General features: G+C 41.5%; 1 protein-coding gene across 1 annotated transcript in view; it reads right to left on the reverse strand.

The window, feature by feature from the left end:
• Positions 1-16,504, reverse strand: part of LOC136833926 (endoplasmic reticulum transmembrane helix translocase) — a 250,579-nt gene that overhangs the window by 173,421 nt on the left and 60,654 nt on the right. Inside the window, exon 5 of the mRNA XM_067096210.1 lies at positions 4,006-4,161. Within this exon, the coding sequence (XP_066952311.1) occupies positions 4,006-4,161 (156 nt within the window). The remainder of the gene's footprint in view (positions 1-4,005; positions 4,162-16,504) is intronic.

Genomic DNA, 16,504 nt, shown 5'->3' on the forward strand with positions numbered 1-16,504 from the left:
GCGTCGTTGCGGGAAGCTTGGTCGGCCTGGAAGAGAGCAGGGACTTAATAACCTAGCACTCGGTGAAGAGATATAAATAAGCAATATATCAAGAACATAACGTACTTGAAATAATTGAGACAACCAGGTAAAATAAAGGTGGTAACAATAGGCTTACCGACTCGTCCTGGACACGCTTGTACAGAGCGAAGCAAACCTCACAACCGTCCGGGTGCCATACGATGAGATCGTCGATCCGCACTGCACAGCCCGAATGAGAACGGCAGACAACGTGCCCATAGGGCTGGTGCAGCACAGCAGTGCACCCGGGCTCCTCACAACGTACTGTCTGTAAGTAGGAGAAGGTATATGAACACACTAATTTAAGGCGCGCCGGAGCAGAACCGGCAGAGATAGGGGCCTTAAACAACAGCAGGTAATGGAGCATGCTAATTAATTTATACCGAACCCGCCGGAGCATTCCGGCGGGACGATAAATCAGAGCAAAACATGACACACACTAAATTAAGGAGCGACAGAGATAGTTCGACTGAGCAGGCCTCAACCTAGGATCATGCAACTCTTAATTATAAAATCAACTTAAAGTATAATTACTGCCGGAGTCCAGCAGCAAGCATTAATTTATACCGGACCCGCCGGAATGCTCCGGCGGGACGATAAACCAGAGCAAAACATGACAAACATTAAATCAAGAAACTCCGGAGATAGTTCGACGGAGTAGGACCTTAACTTAGGATCATGCAACTCTTAATTGTAAAATCAATTTAAAGTATAATTACTGCCGGAGACCGGTAGTAAGTAAATGATTAACAATATAGAATAGCAGTACACTGCTGGTCAAAGTGCTCCGGCGCAGACCCCTCCGAGATCCCGTGCCTCCGTCACTTGGTTACAGCGCGGAGGGCGGGGTAAATCATTACCTCCAGTTAGTATACAGCTAGAGAACTAGGTGTGACTAAGGCCAACCTACTGAAAACCAAAACCACCGGACTGGTAACAGGTAAGAAGGCAACGGGAGGGCCGGGGATGGCGGAGCGGAACCAGCTAGGAAATGTTTGAACCCTGAGGGTGATTGAAGTTCAGCCCGACCCGGAGGAGAGCGAACCAACGAAACACTAGCCGAGCGGTTGACACCAGAACGGAGGCCAGGAGGGTGGGTGACTCTCAACTGGGAACCAGACTAGTCCCCCCACGGGTGACGATCGAAGAGACCGCGTCCCACAAGCGGGAGATGACACACCACTGGCAAAGTCAGAGAGGCAGTACTTAAAATGGTGGAATCGAGAGTTATGTTCAAGTAGACGGGGGACCCCCTATCCACTGACTAAAACTCCCCACGGGGCATCGACACAGACGTATCGACTTCCTGCGCGCAGGGAGACTCATGACACTCACCAAAAGTACTAGGGGAGGATAGGACAACAGCACTAGTCTATAGCAACGCCAAACTCTCACCCTCCTCTGAAGGCACAGCCCAGACAGTAAAAGGGAGGAGAGAGAGGAGAGGAAGAGGGGTGGAAGGGAGAGAAATTCCCGTAAAGTAGTCTAACCAACAACCAACCCATAGGGTAGAAGGGCAATGCATAAAGAAGATCCCCCGTTTTTATTTTCCCTTCTCTCCCTCATTAGAGGGAGGAGGGGATGGGGGCTTCAGATGCCCTAGCGAACCCGAAAACGGGCGGTAAGGCGGATGGAACAACAATCGGGAACTCCCTCGACCAGCCTACCCCTCCCTCCCCCACTCAAGCGACACAGTCGGGAGAGATGGGAGCTAAGACAATGCCAAAGCCTAACCTGAATAACCTAACCCACCGATTGGAGTGAGAGGGCTAGGCTAAGATCAATTACTGATAAGTACCGCTAAAGTTAACCAATAACTACATAAGTACACATAATATGATCGAATACACAAAAATATAAGAACTTGTGCTAAGCATATAGCCTAACCGAGCGAGGCGAGCAGGAGGTAGGCAGCCAACTGGCTGCACCTGACGCCGAGCCCGGACCAAAATAAACCGAATTATCCATGTCATCCATTACACTACAAATCAGAGAAACTGACAAAAGAAAGCACCACCTTGAGAGGGAATCTACCCGCGAGAGAGCCTGGTATCAGCTATGAATTAACTGTAAGAACCAAGATAAGGGGAGGAAGCCTCCGTGAGGAATGATGCTAATCAAGGTACCAGGAACCGCCTGACATAGATAAACACCTCCAAAAGGAACTTCTTGAAGGGGAATTACGAAACATGAGTAAAATTGTAAACGACCGAGAGAAACCCCTGCAGAAACAAGCTGTAAGGGTGTACCTCAAGGTCATCATGGCGGAGGCGGCGAACGCCGGGGAGCATCTAATATATGACCCTGTAAATATTAACTTACGGGCCAATAAAAGCCTCACTGATAATAAAACCCCACAAGAAGATGGTACTTGACTTCATAACGGTGAAATTGCTTGAAGACATGATGAAATTCACGGAAAATTGGGGCAAAAGCCAGCACAAGAAAAAGATCTTCCGGAAGGAAAAACGTGCTAGTATGGAATGAGTACAGATGGCGCTGGGGTCGTCGGTTGGCGGGCAGGTGAGTGCGGGCGTTAGATTGGCTCCTCACGTTCCGGGGGTTTTGTCATTGGGATATCTACAGAGTGCAGTCCTGTGGCAGTGACAACAATCACTCACCCTTATCTATACCGACGTCTATTTCATAACAGATATTCGATCTGGGGGTAGTAACCCCAGCATTTCCTGATAGCTTTTTCTCTGGTATATTTAGCAATATCTATACCTAGAAATTCGTGCTTAATAGGAATTTCACCGGCTGACACAGGGACGAGCTCAGAAATACCAAGTAATAAGCAATCAATGATTTTTATTTCATCCCTCTCATTTATTATAATCAGTAGTTTGGTCACAATGATTTCAAATTCTCATTATAGCCATGTATTCACCTGTCACGACGGTGACAGTGTTAAGAGTATTACCTATAGTGTCCCTTGTGTGGCATACAGGTTCTTTGCAGCATTCCTTTCTTCTCAGATTCAGTGACTTCTGCCTTTAAATTTTCATGTTTTTTAAGGTCTATACTATTCCCTCAATCCAATTTTTTGGTTTTACTTTGCTTTTATTAATCTCATTCTATAGCAATGCTGTCTGACAACCCTTTAATCTATAGTAATTAATGATGATGGTAGCAAGTATCTATATTACTTTTTCTTAATTTACTGTAAAACAGGTTTAATTCATATGACATCCAATAAAATAATAATAAAATAATAATAATAATAATAATAATAATAATAATAATAATAATAATAATAATAATAATAATGAACCAAACAAAAACTTCTTTCACTTTTCTTCTGAAGATGGAAAAGAAACCACAAGATTCTTGTGTATAACTTGTTTACTGGTAATATGTAAATATTTACCAGTAAACAAGTTATACACAACAATCTTGTGGGTTTCTCTTTCAATAATAATAATAATAATAATAATAATAATAATAATAATAATAATAATAATAATAATAATAATAATAATAATTATTATTATTATTATTATTCCTTGCTGAAATGAGATACTGGAATAATGTAAAAACTAAAGGGGAATGGATGAAAAGTGAACACAAAGTAATGTAGTTGGTGGACAATACGATGCTGTGAAGAATCTTTAGTGCCATTCACAATGGGCCATAAAATAAATAGGGATAAGTGTCCCCCCTGTTGGGATGCAGGGCCCATGATAAATTTTATTCTAAGGAGCTGCAGTAAAGAAAAGCTATGTCTCGAGATGCTAGCGTACATGAAAAACTACAAAACTTTTCACGAGATACTTATTTGCCAATAAAGTGGCTAATGAAAGCAATTACATGCTTGATCAAACTTTTCTTTAGTAATACTGGCAAATTCTATGATTTGGTAGTTTAAACAGACCATCACTTCAAGTTCTTGGCTCTCATAAGATTGACTTTTAGCCACGAGTTGACAAAAGCTTGAATACTTACATGAATCATATATGGTTTTGCACCCATCTTGCGAATTTCAGACATATTGCGCAGCTGCTGCTGCACAAGTGTGCACTCAAATATGACAAGCATAAATAAAGTGAATAATGAATAATACCAATATTCATCCAAACACCAAAGTCCTACACAAAAGACCTGAAAAATAAGAAAGTAAAAAGTTAACGATGATTGTATGATGGTCTTAAGTAATACGGGATATTTCAAGAACAATCAACTTTTTAAAATAAATAAATATACAGTCATGGCGCAAACATCAGGTGTATACTAAGGATTAAAGATACTCCAAAAATGACATTTTCATGATAAAATAAAGTTTTATATATACTTACCCAGTAATTACCTAGCTAAGAGTTTCTACTCGAACGGCAGCTTAAATTTGGAAACTCGCATTAGCGATTCTTTTGTTTTGTGTAGGTGACAAGATCCTGCCCACTTTCGCAAAAGTGGGCTAAGACAGAGGAACAACTAAACCAAAAGATCAATTTTTTTATGCAAAAAAGTCCATGCGCGGGGAGGAGGGCGGGCTCCATCTGTAATTACTGGGTAAGTATTATATAAAACTATTTTATCATAAAAATTTTTATATAAATAATTTACCCAGTAACTACTGAGCGGACTCCACATTAAAGGTGGTGGGGAATCATGGACGGTAAAATAACAATCTACATATGAAAAGTTAATGACCTAAAATAGGCTAACATTGAGAGAATGTTGTTTCTTTACCTGGTGAGAGAGCTGCGCAGATGATTACTGCCTCTGGTTGGTACTCATCTCAACCTGTAGAGATGTGACAATATACCCAGAGTCGTCTCTATGGAAGTGGGATATTCTGCAGCATAGGAGTGCTCCAAAAGCTGACACAACATACAGCAGGAATTTTGTGACGATGGTGAATACCAAAGGTCAACAAAGCTTTTTTTGTAACAGAATCACCAATATATATCATAAAAATAACATGATCACCACCCAACACTAAAAAACTGGTGGGCACTCCACTCTTGTACCCTCCAGGCTTCCCCAGAACTTGACACCACGAACAAGGCGAAGAGCTAAATACATAGGAAGGGATACTTCCTAACTCACCCATCACTATGCCAGCCACGGACATTGGTCCTGGGGTATTGCAGTTTTCATAAACAGCTTCCACGTCATGCAGATAGTGCATTGCAAACACTGACTTGCTTCTCCAGTACTTTGCCTGAAGAATGGAGGATAAGGAAAATCTGTGCTTGAAAGCTACTGATGTAACGACTGTCCTTACATCATGAGCTTAACACTCATGACTTTCAAGTCATTTTCCTCTCTTTGGGAGTGAGATTCAATAATATGATCTCTCAAAAAGAAGGAAATGGCATTCTTAGATAAAGGTCTAGATGGATTTTTGACTAAACACCACAAATTAGAAAATTACCCTCTAATTTTCTCGGTTCATTGCAGGTAGTACCTGAGGGCTCTCACCGGGCATGGCACTCTTTCCTCCTCTTCTGTGCCTAAAATATCAGACAGGCTCTTAATGGTGAAAAAAGGAGGCCAAGGGTGTGAAGGGTTTTCGTTCTTTGCCAAAAAACTTAATAAGAAGGAGCTGACTGCATCTCTGTTTGAAAAACCAACCCTTCTGTCAATCGCTTGAATCTCAGTTACTGTCTTTGCAGTGGCCAGCGCTACTAGAAAAATAGTCTTCTTAGTTAAATCCCTCAGAGAGGAAGAGCACATAGGTTCGAAGCGCTCAGTTGATAACCACTTAAGCACCACATCTAGATTCCAAGGAAAATTCTCCTCCTTTCTATATCTGGTGGTGTCGAAAGACTTAATCAGGTCCGAGATATCCTGATTAGAAGAAATGTCGAGGCCTCTGTGACGGAAAACAGAGATGAGCATTGCTCTGTAGCCTTTTATGGTGGAAGAAGACCTTCTTAGAGAAGACCTCAAATAAAGAGGGATAGACGTCTGAGCTTGTTGGATGAGGCACGTCTACATTTGGCAATGGCCTCAGCTGCTGATCGCGAAAATCCTTTCGCTTGGACAAGTCTACTGACAGTTGAAAGCCTGTCAGGGCCAGAGTGGACAGGCCCTGGTGGAATATTCTGCAGTGGGGTTGTCTGAGAAGTCTTGGAATAACAGGGAAGGGCCTTGGAAAATCTGAGGAGATCCAGAAGGTCTGGGAACCATTCCTTGTGGCCAAAAGGGAGTCATTTTTACATTGCTGTGAGAGTGAACCTTCTTGAGAACTTCCTTTAACCCTCTAACGCCGAGCCTCTATTTACAAAAACGTCTCCCGTATGCCAGCGGCGTTCGGGAGTTAGCGCCGAAGCGGAAAAAAAGTTTTTTTCAAAAAATCACAGCACGCTTAGTTTTTAAGATTAAGGGTTCATTTTTGGCTCCAAGTTTAGTATGCAACCATAAGAAATTAAAAACAATATCATTATCATATATAAATATTGAAATATTTGACAGCACAAAAAAAAAGTTTCATATATAATTTTATACAAATCGCACTGTGAGCAAAACGGTTAAAGCTAACGGGTTATTTTTTTTTCTTTGTATTGTACACTAAATCGCGATGATTTTGGTATATAATAAAACGATCAAAGCAACACAGAGAAAATATTATCACAAAATGATGCATGAATTCGTAACGAGCGGACATAAAATAATGTTTTTTTCAAAAATTCACCATAAATAAATCGAAATATTGTGCTAGAGACTTCCCGTTTGTTGAAAAATGAAGCTAATTGATTGAATATTACTAGACTAAGTGTTTTAGCTTACAATTGCAGTTTTCGACCATTTCAGTCGAGTTAAAGTTGACCGAAAGTAGAATTTTTTCTATTTATCGTGATTTAGATGAAAATATTTCAAAACTGATAAAAGCTACAACCATGAGTTATTTTCTGTTGTATTCTACATGAAATTGCGCACATTTTCATATATAAAAGTTTATGTAACGACTAATATAAAACGGTGCAAACATTACGACAACGTGACGAAAGAATTTCGGAGATGTTCGGCAGAGTTACTGCGTGGACATAAGGAAAATGGTTTTTTCAAAAATTCACCATAAATCAAAATATTGTGCTAGACTTCCAATTTATTGCAAAATGAAGGTAAATGATTGAATATTACTAGAATGTAAGATTTTTAGCTTACAATTACGTTTTTCGAGCATTTCGGTCGAGTTAAATTTGACCGAAGGTTGAAATTTTGGCAGTTATCGTGATTTATGTGAAAATATTTCAGAACTGATAAAAGCTACAACCATGAGTTATTTTCTGTTGTATTCTACATGAAATTGCGCACATTTTCATATATAAAAGTTTATGTAACGACTAATGTAAAACGATGCAAACATTACGACAACGTGACGAAAGAATTTCTGAGATGTTCGGCAGAGTTACGCGTGGGACGTCAGAAAGTTTTTTTTTTTTAGAAATTCACCATAAATCGAAATATTGTGCTAGAGACTTCCAGTTTGTTGCAAAATGAAGGTACATGATTGAATATTACTAGAATGTAAGAGTTTTAGCTTATAATTGCGTTTTTTTACCATTTCGGTCGTGTTAAAGTTGACTAAAGGCTGAAATTTTGGCAGTTATCGTGATTTATATGAAAATATTTCAAAACTGATAAAAGCTACAACCATGAGTTATTTTCTGTTGTATTCTACATGAAATTGCGCACATTTCCATATATAAAACTTTATGTAACGACTAATATAAAACGGTGCAAACATTACGACAACGCGTGTGAAATAATTTCTGGCGCGGACGTAAGGAAAAAGTTTTTTTCAAAAATTCACCATAAATCAAAATATTGTGCTAGAGACTTCCAATTTGTTGCAAAATGAAGGTAAATGATTGATTATTACTAGAATGTAAGAGTTTTAGCTTACAATTGCGTTTTTTGACCATTTTGGTAGAGTCAAAGTTGACCGAAGGTTGAAATTTTGGCATTTATCATGATTTATATGAAAATATTTCCAAACTGATAAAAGCTACAACCATGGGTTGTATTTTGTTGTATTTTACATGAAATTGCACACATTTTCACATATAAAACTTTATGTAACGGCTAATATAAAACAGTACAAAAATTACGACAAAATGACGAAAGAATTTCTGAAATTTTCGGCAGAGTTACCGCGCAGACGTAAGGAAAAAGTTTTTTTTAAAAATTCACCATAAATCGAAATATTGTGCTAGAGACTTCCAGTTTGTTGCAAAATGAAGGTAAATGATTCAATATTACTAGAATGTAAGAGTTTTAGCTTATATTTGCGTTTTTCGACCATTTTGGTCAAGTCAAAGTTGACCGAAGGTTGACATTTTTTGTAGTCGACGTACGGTACGTCCACTCGGCACCCAACAGACAATTTTAGTCGACGTATGATACGTCCAGTCGGCGTTTAAGGGTTAACATTCCAAAGATGGAAAAGCGTAAGGGTCCAGATTTGACCAATCTTGGATCATTGCATCTGCTGCCCATGCGAGAGTCCAGAACAGGGGAGCAAAACAGAGGTAGATGGTGATTCTGAGGAGTTGCAAATAAGTCTAGGGTAGGTTGTCCCCCATAACCTCCAAAGGTTGGAGCAAACCCGACTGTCTAACGTCCATTCCATTGGAAGGACTTGATTCCAGCAGCTTAGTTCATCTGCCAGGACACTGCATTTGCCTTGGATAAATCTTGTGACTAACTGGGTTCAGTTCTGGTCTGCCCAGTACAACAGATCTTGCTATCTTGCACAGGGAGAATGAGTGCGTTCTCCCCTTCATGTTTTATGTAGGGCAAGGCTGTGGTGTTGTCTGCATGTATGTGATCGTCTTGTTGCAGACTTCTGTTGCAAAATATCCGAGACCCAGGTAAAACGTTCAATTCTCGTAGGTTGATGTGAAGCTGTTTCTCCTTTGGGGACCAAATACCCAAGATTTCTCGGTTCCCAAGGAGCGTTCCCCAACCCAGAACTGACGCTTCAGAAAAGAAGTCTAGGTCGGGGCTCACTGGGAGAAAGAGAGTTCCCTTCCATCAATCTTTCTTCTGACTTCCACCAACACAGGTCCTCCTTTATCTCTAGTGTGATACGAAAGAAGTGAAGATCTTGATGTACCTTCCAATCCCAGCAGGCTCTCAGGTAAAACTGTAGCGGCCTCATTTGCAGTCTTCCCAGTCTTACAAACTGCTCCAATGAGGCCAGTGTGCCTAAAAGACTCAACCACTGAGTTGCTGTGCACGAATGAAGGGCGAGAAACAGGTCAACCTTCCTTAAACAGTCCTCCACTCCCTTGGGGGACAGCGAAGCCCGACAACTTAGGGAGTCTATCAGAATCTCCAAATAGAGAATTCTCTGAGTGGGAGTTGGTGAGATTTCTGGAGATTCAATAAAGTCCTAAATCTTCAGTCATGCAAATCGTTTTCTGTAAGTCCTCCATGCATTGATCCTTCATGGGAGAGCAAAGTAGCCAGTTGTCTAAATAAAGCAAGATCTTTACCCCTGCTAGATGAAGCCAACCCGCCAAGGGAGCGAGTACCCTCGTAAAAACTTGTGGGGCAGTTGAGAAGCCGAAACACAGAGCTCTGAACTGATAAACTTGGCCCCTGAAGACAAACCTGAGGTATTTTCTTGAATTCTCGTGAATAGGGATATGAAAATATGCATCCTGCATGTCTAGGGAGATCATCCAATCCCCCTGACACATGGAAGCAAGAACCGACTGTGTTGTCTCCATACTGAACTGTCTTCTCTATGAAGGCATTCAAGGCACTCACGTTGAGCACCGGTCTCCACCCCCTGAAGACTTGGGCAGTATGAAGAGTCAATTGTAAAACCCCTTTGACTCAGGGTTGCTGGCTAGTTCTATGGCCTTCTTGTTGATAACAGAATAAACCTATTCTGAGAGGGCCGAATACCCCTCCAATCCTTCGGAGTAAGCCATCAAGACAACAGGAGTGTTGGTCAAGGAAGGCCTCTCCCTGAAAGGGATAGAATAACCCTCCTTGAGCACTCTGACTACTCACTGGTCTGCCCCTCTCAAACTCCATCTCTCCCAGAAGAGATGGAGCCTCGCACCCACTGGAGCATGGAGGACTGAGGTCTCACTTGCGGGCTGAAGGTTTAGTTGATGACTTCTTGATGGTTCGGGGTTTGAACCTAACTGATCCTCTGGACCTAGATTGAGACTCTGCCTGCCCCCCTGAAAGGGCCTTGACAGCAGAGGAGAAGTAGTCCTGGTGGGTACTGTGGTCCAGTCTCTCTGTCACTTCGTCAACTGCGTCAGAAGATCCTGGGTAGACTTCTTATGCAGGCTGGAAACAACCTCACTAACGATTGTCCTGTGGGAAAAGATGATGCTCATCCAGTGGAGAAAATAATAGCGCTGATTTTTGGGACAGTGTCAAACCTTTAGACATGAAGGAAACCCAAAGTTCCCTCTTCTTGAGTACACCCATTGTGTATAGTGAAGCAATTTCCTGCGAACTGTCTCTGACTGCTTTGTCAGTGCAGGAGAGAAAACCCAGAAGTTCCGAAGAGTAATCAGGCAGAAGCAATGGTGCTTGAACTTTCTTGGCAAGTGCGCCTAAACACCAGTCCATGAAACTCAAAACTTCAAGAGTCTTAAAAAGACTTTTCAGGAGGTGGTCCATCTCTTGCGCTGAAAAGAATACCTTCGCTGATGCGACAGCGGATCTATGGCCTGCGTCAATGAGACCAGAGAAGTCCCCCTGGGAGGAGGCAGCCATTCCCAGGGAAGGAGCTTCTACAGTAGCATAAGACAAGTAGCGAGACCTAGCAAGACAAGGAGGGACACTAAAGCAAGCCTTCCACTGCTCCCTCTTCTCAGAAAGTCAGTTCTCCACTTCACTAAGGGCCTTCTTGGATGAGGATGAGAGAAAAACTTGGGGAGTCTGGTAGTGTCTGAAGGCTGACTACTCATCATGAAAGACAGAGCTGGGGACAAAGGAGTCACAGGAGAGAACAACTCCGAGAAATTCTGAAGTAAAAACTTCAGAAGTGACGCATAAGGAGTCATTGGAGAGTCTTGATCGAAATCCTCTTCTTCAGACAAAACCGGAGACAAGGGAGCATCCGATGGAGGTGCCCTAGCAGTGGATGGTCCATGAAGCAGCTACAGAATGCTCTCCAACGTGCACTGAAGAGGAGCCAAAGCTGGATCCAAACTTGAAGCCGACTGACAATTCGTCACCGAACTGGACGAAGCTGGCGCTTGAAGCTTTGAAGCCAACGTCAAAATACTGGTTGGTTCCCCCGAGGCACTGGCAGCAGGTGGAGGAGTAGATGCACATCAATGTGTCGGAGCTCTAGAGCGAGCGGATGTCGAGGAACTTGGGCGCTACAGGGAGCTTGGGCGCTTCAGGAAGTTTAGCTGAGACAGGACGTTTAGTCGAAGGCAGGTGTTCAGGTAATATATGGTGGTTGGCTGCTACTGGACGCTCATCGTACGAAAAATGCTCATCAAGAACAGAGCACTCGGCCGAATCCGGGTGCTTAGCTGAAGAACTTCGTTGTACAGTAGAAGCAGGGCACTTAGAGTCAGAAAGAAGACGCTTCTTAGACGAAGAGGAGTGACTAAATACTCCTTCCTGGCATCCAGGAGAGGAGAAGCGTTAAGGGCTGTTCCACTTACTGCAAGGCTGAGGACTGAGAGGAGGCTCCCTCAACCTTTCGCTGGGAAGTCGAGGAGCTAGATCCTTGGAAGAAGAACGCCTCTTCAAGGGGCATGACTTGTCCGGAAAACGCCATTGGTGCCTTCTGTATGCCGAAGAATCTCCAGAACTAGACGAGAGCTGATGCACATCCGAGGTGCCTTTCCAGCGGCTGTCTCTTAACGCAACCAGGGATGCAACAGGCTGGTCTGAGGGGGCGACTGCTCGTGGGCAGACCCCACTGACCTCCCTTGGGCTAACAGTATGCCTCCTCCCTGGTTCAGGGGAGTATGGCAGTGACCAATGCCTAGGAGAATCAGCGGGATGAACAGCCACCTCCTCCACTAACAAGTCACTTTCACTTTTCTTATTGAACTTATCCATAAGGACATGCATCGATGCCCCTAACTGGGCCACTATACCTACCCTCATATTGATTCTCTGCTCAAATTTACTTTCTATGTTGGCGAACCGATCAGGCTAGGAAATGTGGAAGTCAGGAGCAGGAGTAGGTGGTCTAGGAGTATGTACTGATACAGGGGAAACAAGAAAAATAGGAGGAGATATAGAAGGAATATCTACATCATTAGATTTAGGAGTCATCTGACTAGCTAATTTCTTGCCAGCTTTAGTAGCTGCCTTCCTCTTGCGATCTCTTTCTAATTTATTTAAATGAGAAGTCAAGGTCTTTCATTTACATTTGTCCAAATGCCTGCATTTGTTACATTTCAAAGCAATGGTACAAACCTGCCCTCTGCAATTTGTGCACAGGTATGAGAGTCATAGGTAATTTTCGTTAACAGGATATTGCAGCCTTTGCTGCATTACTGGAAACTAGAAGAGCTAGTGTCTGACATACTAACTAGCTAAAAGTCACACTCAGAAACAAAGTCAAATCAGGTAAAAACAATGCTGAAAGGCTACCATAAAAAAATACTTCACCGGGTGGGAAGAAACAACTATTGTCAAAACCAAGCTGCTTAGTCAACATGGCATGTGGACGATAAAGGCGGCAGAAACAAATTGATCTATTGGCTTAGTTGTTCCTCTATCTTACCCCAAAAGTGGGTGGGGTCTTGTTACCTATGCAAAACAAAATAGCTATTGCGAATTTCAAAATTTAAGCTGTGGTTCGAGTAGAAACTCTTAGCTAAGTAATTACCGGGTAAGTTACTTATATAAAACATTCTTTTATATACAACAGATGGTAATACAGAATCACTTCTTTTAGTTTCCATTTTCCAATAGTTAAGGAAAAAATTGAGATTCTAAAAGTTTTGGGATATTAAACTGAACATGGAGAGCTCAACTATAACTTTATCATTATTACTTCACTGATGTGTATCACAAAAAAGTTAGCTAATATCTGTTTGTTAAAGAGAACTTGAATGAAAATGACATTTTTGTCATAAATAAAGTTATATAAATACTTACCAAGTAATTACATAGCTATAGTTTCTAACCAGTGTGGCAGCTCAAATTCAAATGTGTGGTAGCACTTTGATATTTTAGTGTAGGTGACCAGTCCCGCTCACTGACGGGAATACTAGGAACGACATAGCAGATAACCTCATTCTGTTTGTGCCCTATGTCCATCAGAGGGGAGCAAGGTGGGCTCTGATTTTGTACTTACTTGGTAGTATATATAAAATTTTATTTTATTACAAAAATGTCATTTTTATATAAGTAACTACCAAGTAATTACATAGCTCATTCCACATTGACAGGAGGTGGGATACATGGACATATTCTACTACACAACATTAAGTCATGTAATGAATTCCAAATAGAAAAGTTGCTAGCACTGAAAACAATGCCTGTCGTTTCCTTATCAGTTAAGAGAGCTACTGCAGGAGAATACTGCCTCTGGTTGGTGCTCATCTTAACCTGTAGTGGCGTGGCAGTATAGCCATGGAGCTCCTCTACTTAAGTGGGAGCTTTGCAGTGAAGGAGTATTCCAATGGCTAGCAAAGCATCAATAGGTACCCTTGCCCTGGGCTCAGTACCAATATAAAAAACAACCAGACAATACTGTCACCTACACTGAAATAAAACCACAACCCATCCACTGAAAGTGGTGGGTGCTCCAGGTACATCCCTTAGCTCCCAAAAACCTGACAATAGGACAGTAGGAGAAAATCCTATGCTTCCTCCCGCAATACCATGCCAGTGACTAATAATGGTCGCAAGGTACTGCAAAATTTTAACACTTGCTTTAACTTTCATTAAAAATGGTGAGAAGCAAAAATCAATTACACTTCAAGTAGGTCAACTGCAGAATGGAAGTAAGGGGCATACTGTGCCTGCAAGCTAATGAGATAGAAGCTGGTCTGACATCTTTAGTTTTTATTAAAGTAGGCAAAATGCTCTCCTGAAACTAAGAGAAGTCTCAGAAATAAAGTCCATTTAGGATGAAAGACAACGTGTTCTTAATCAGAGGTCGAAATGGGTCCCTTGCCAAAACACTACAGGTTATGGATGGTCCTCTGCTCTTCCAGTCCTGCTAAGGTAATACCTGAAAACTCCAACTGGACAGAGGGCTCTCTATTCCTCCTCAGAGCCAAGGATGTCCATTATGTTCTTGAGGGATATAGGACGGATCCAGGTCTTGGATAGGTCCTTGTTCTAGGCTAAAATCCAAGGCTAAAAGAGCAAACTGTGTCTCCTTGTGAAAACCACCTACAGTACTCTAGAAAGATGGCTTGGATCCCACTAAAATGTTTCAGCAGGAACAAAGGTCACCAGGAAGATAGCTGTCCGGAAAGGGTCTTTTCTAAGAAAAAGAGCGTAGTAAATCAAAAGAGGGACTTGTCAGTCACTTCAATACTACGTCCAGGTTCCAGGAGACCGGATTTCCATCTTTGCTAGGACTAGTCAAAGGACTTGATGAAGTTGCTTAAAAACTGAGTTATATGTACCTCGACACACCTTAATGGAGGAATACGAGATATTCTAGATCTCCTCAGGAAAAGAGGCTATCTGTAATTTGGGTCACAGACTTCTTGAAAGGAGGGACATAGAGTTTGAGACACCAGCTACAGAAAATTGCTCACTTATTCTGGCAGATGGAGCTAGAAGATTGACGTCTGCGTTGCAATACTGGGCTGGCCCGAAAGATTTGGATGAAATGCCAGGTCTAGGCCAAAGGCCTAGCACTGGGACCAAATAAGTCATTCAGTATAGTGATGAATGAATGAAGATGAAATTAAAAACTGCACAAAGACATACGCTCTCATACCTGAACACACTCACACAATGAATACATTTATACTTATGTTTTCATATATACTCACTAAAAGGTATACAGGCAGTCCCGGTTTACGACGGTTCCGCCACTGACGTTCGAGGTTACGACGCTTTTCAAATATATTCATCAGAAATTATTTCGGCATACGACGCATGTTCGGGGTTACGACGTCGTCACGCCGATCCGACGGAAGAAATATGGCCACAAAACGGCAGAATAATCATAATTTGAAGGTTTTTTTGATGTAAAACTCAATAGTAATGCAGTTTACATCGTTTTCAATGCACCCAGAGCATTAAAAGTAAGGTTTTCTTATGATTTTTGACGATTTTCGACGATTTTCCAGCTTACGACGATTTTCGGGTTACGACGCGGCGCAAGAACGGAACCCCCGTCGTAAACCGGGGACCGCCTGTCTTAAGATTCAGAATAAGTTAAGTAACATTTGAAAATTTAGTTGTTTTAAAATTCATTAGACTTCCTAAGTGTTTTCATATTTTTATAATTTACTTTTCATATTTTATCAATTAAGTCACAGCTGCTCATGAACACTGAAATTGGTATTTCTAAAAATGTACTTCCAAAATTTGATAATTGCTGTAGGTTATATTTTGGACATTCACACAATACATGCTTGACTGTTATCAACACTTTACACTCTGGGCATTTGGGAGGATGGCCACATGGACTGTTCATTAAGTGTCCATGTGTCAAACGAGTATGGCCTATTTGAAGAAGCGTCAGAATTACTTGTGTGTGTGTGTCTCTCTCTCTCTCTCTCTCTCTCTGATAAGATGAACTCTATTTTCCAACACTGGATTTTATGTTTTATTTTATTATTTTCAGGTTCTTCATTCCATATATTATGCCATTTATTTACAATGATTGTTTTTATATATCTTATATAGTCACTAATAGGGATGTTTACATTTGCTCTTGTCATGTGGACTGCTTCTTTAGCTGCTTTATCAGCCTCTTCATTTCCTTTAATGCTTACATGGGCAGGGATCCAACATATTTCAATACTTTTCCATTATTATACAATTTATGGAGTGAAAACTTAATTTGTTGTACAATATTATTTTTTGGATTGTAACTTTGAATGGCTTCTAAAGCGCTTCTGGAGTCGCTATAAATCACAGAATTATTAAATGAGGCTTAATTATTTTTATGGATGATGCTATTGCACATAACTCAGCTGTAAATACTGAGGCACTATCTGTCTGGTAGAGGGAATTGATAAATTTTGTCTTGGGATACTGCAGCATATCCCACTCTGTATTGTAACTTAGATCCATTGGCGTATATTAGTTCCTCGTTGGACGAGTCGGTAGAGTTCTCGGCTAGCACTCTGCTACGCCCAAGTTTGAGTCTCCAGCCAGCCAATGAAGAATTAGAGGAATTTATTTCTGGTGATAGAAATTCATTTCTCACTATAATGTGGTTCGGATTCCACAATAAGCTGTAGGTCCCGTTGCTAGGTAACCAATTGGTTCTTAGCCACGTAAAATAAGTCTAATCCTTCGGGCCAGCCCTGGGAGAGCTGTTAACCCTTTAACGCCGACTAGACGTATT

This window comes from Macrobrachium rosenbergii, chromosome 4 (genome assembly GCF_040412425.1).
Source record: "Macrobrachium rosenbergii isolate ZJJX-2024 chromosome 4, ASM4041242v1, whole genome shotgun sequence".
NCBI lineage: Eukaryota > Metazoa > Arthropoda > Malacostraca > Decapoda > Palaemonidae > Macrobrachium > Macrobrachium rosenbergii.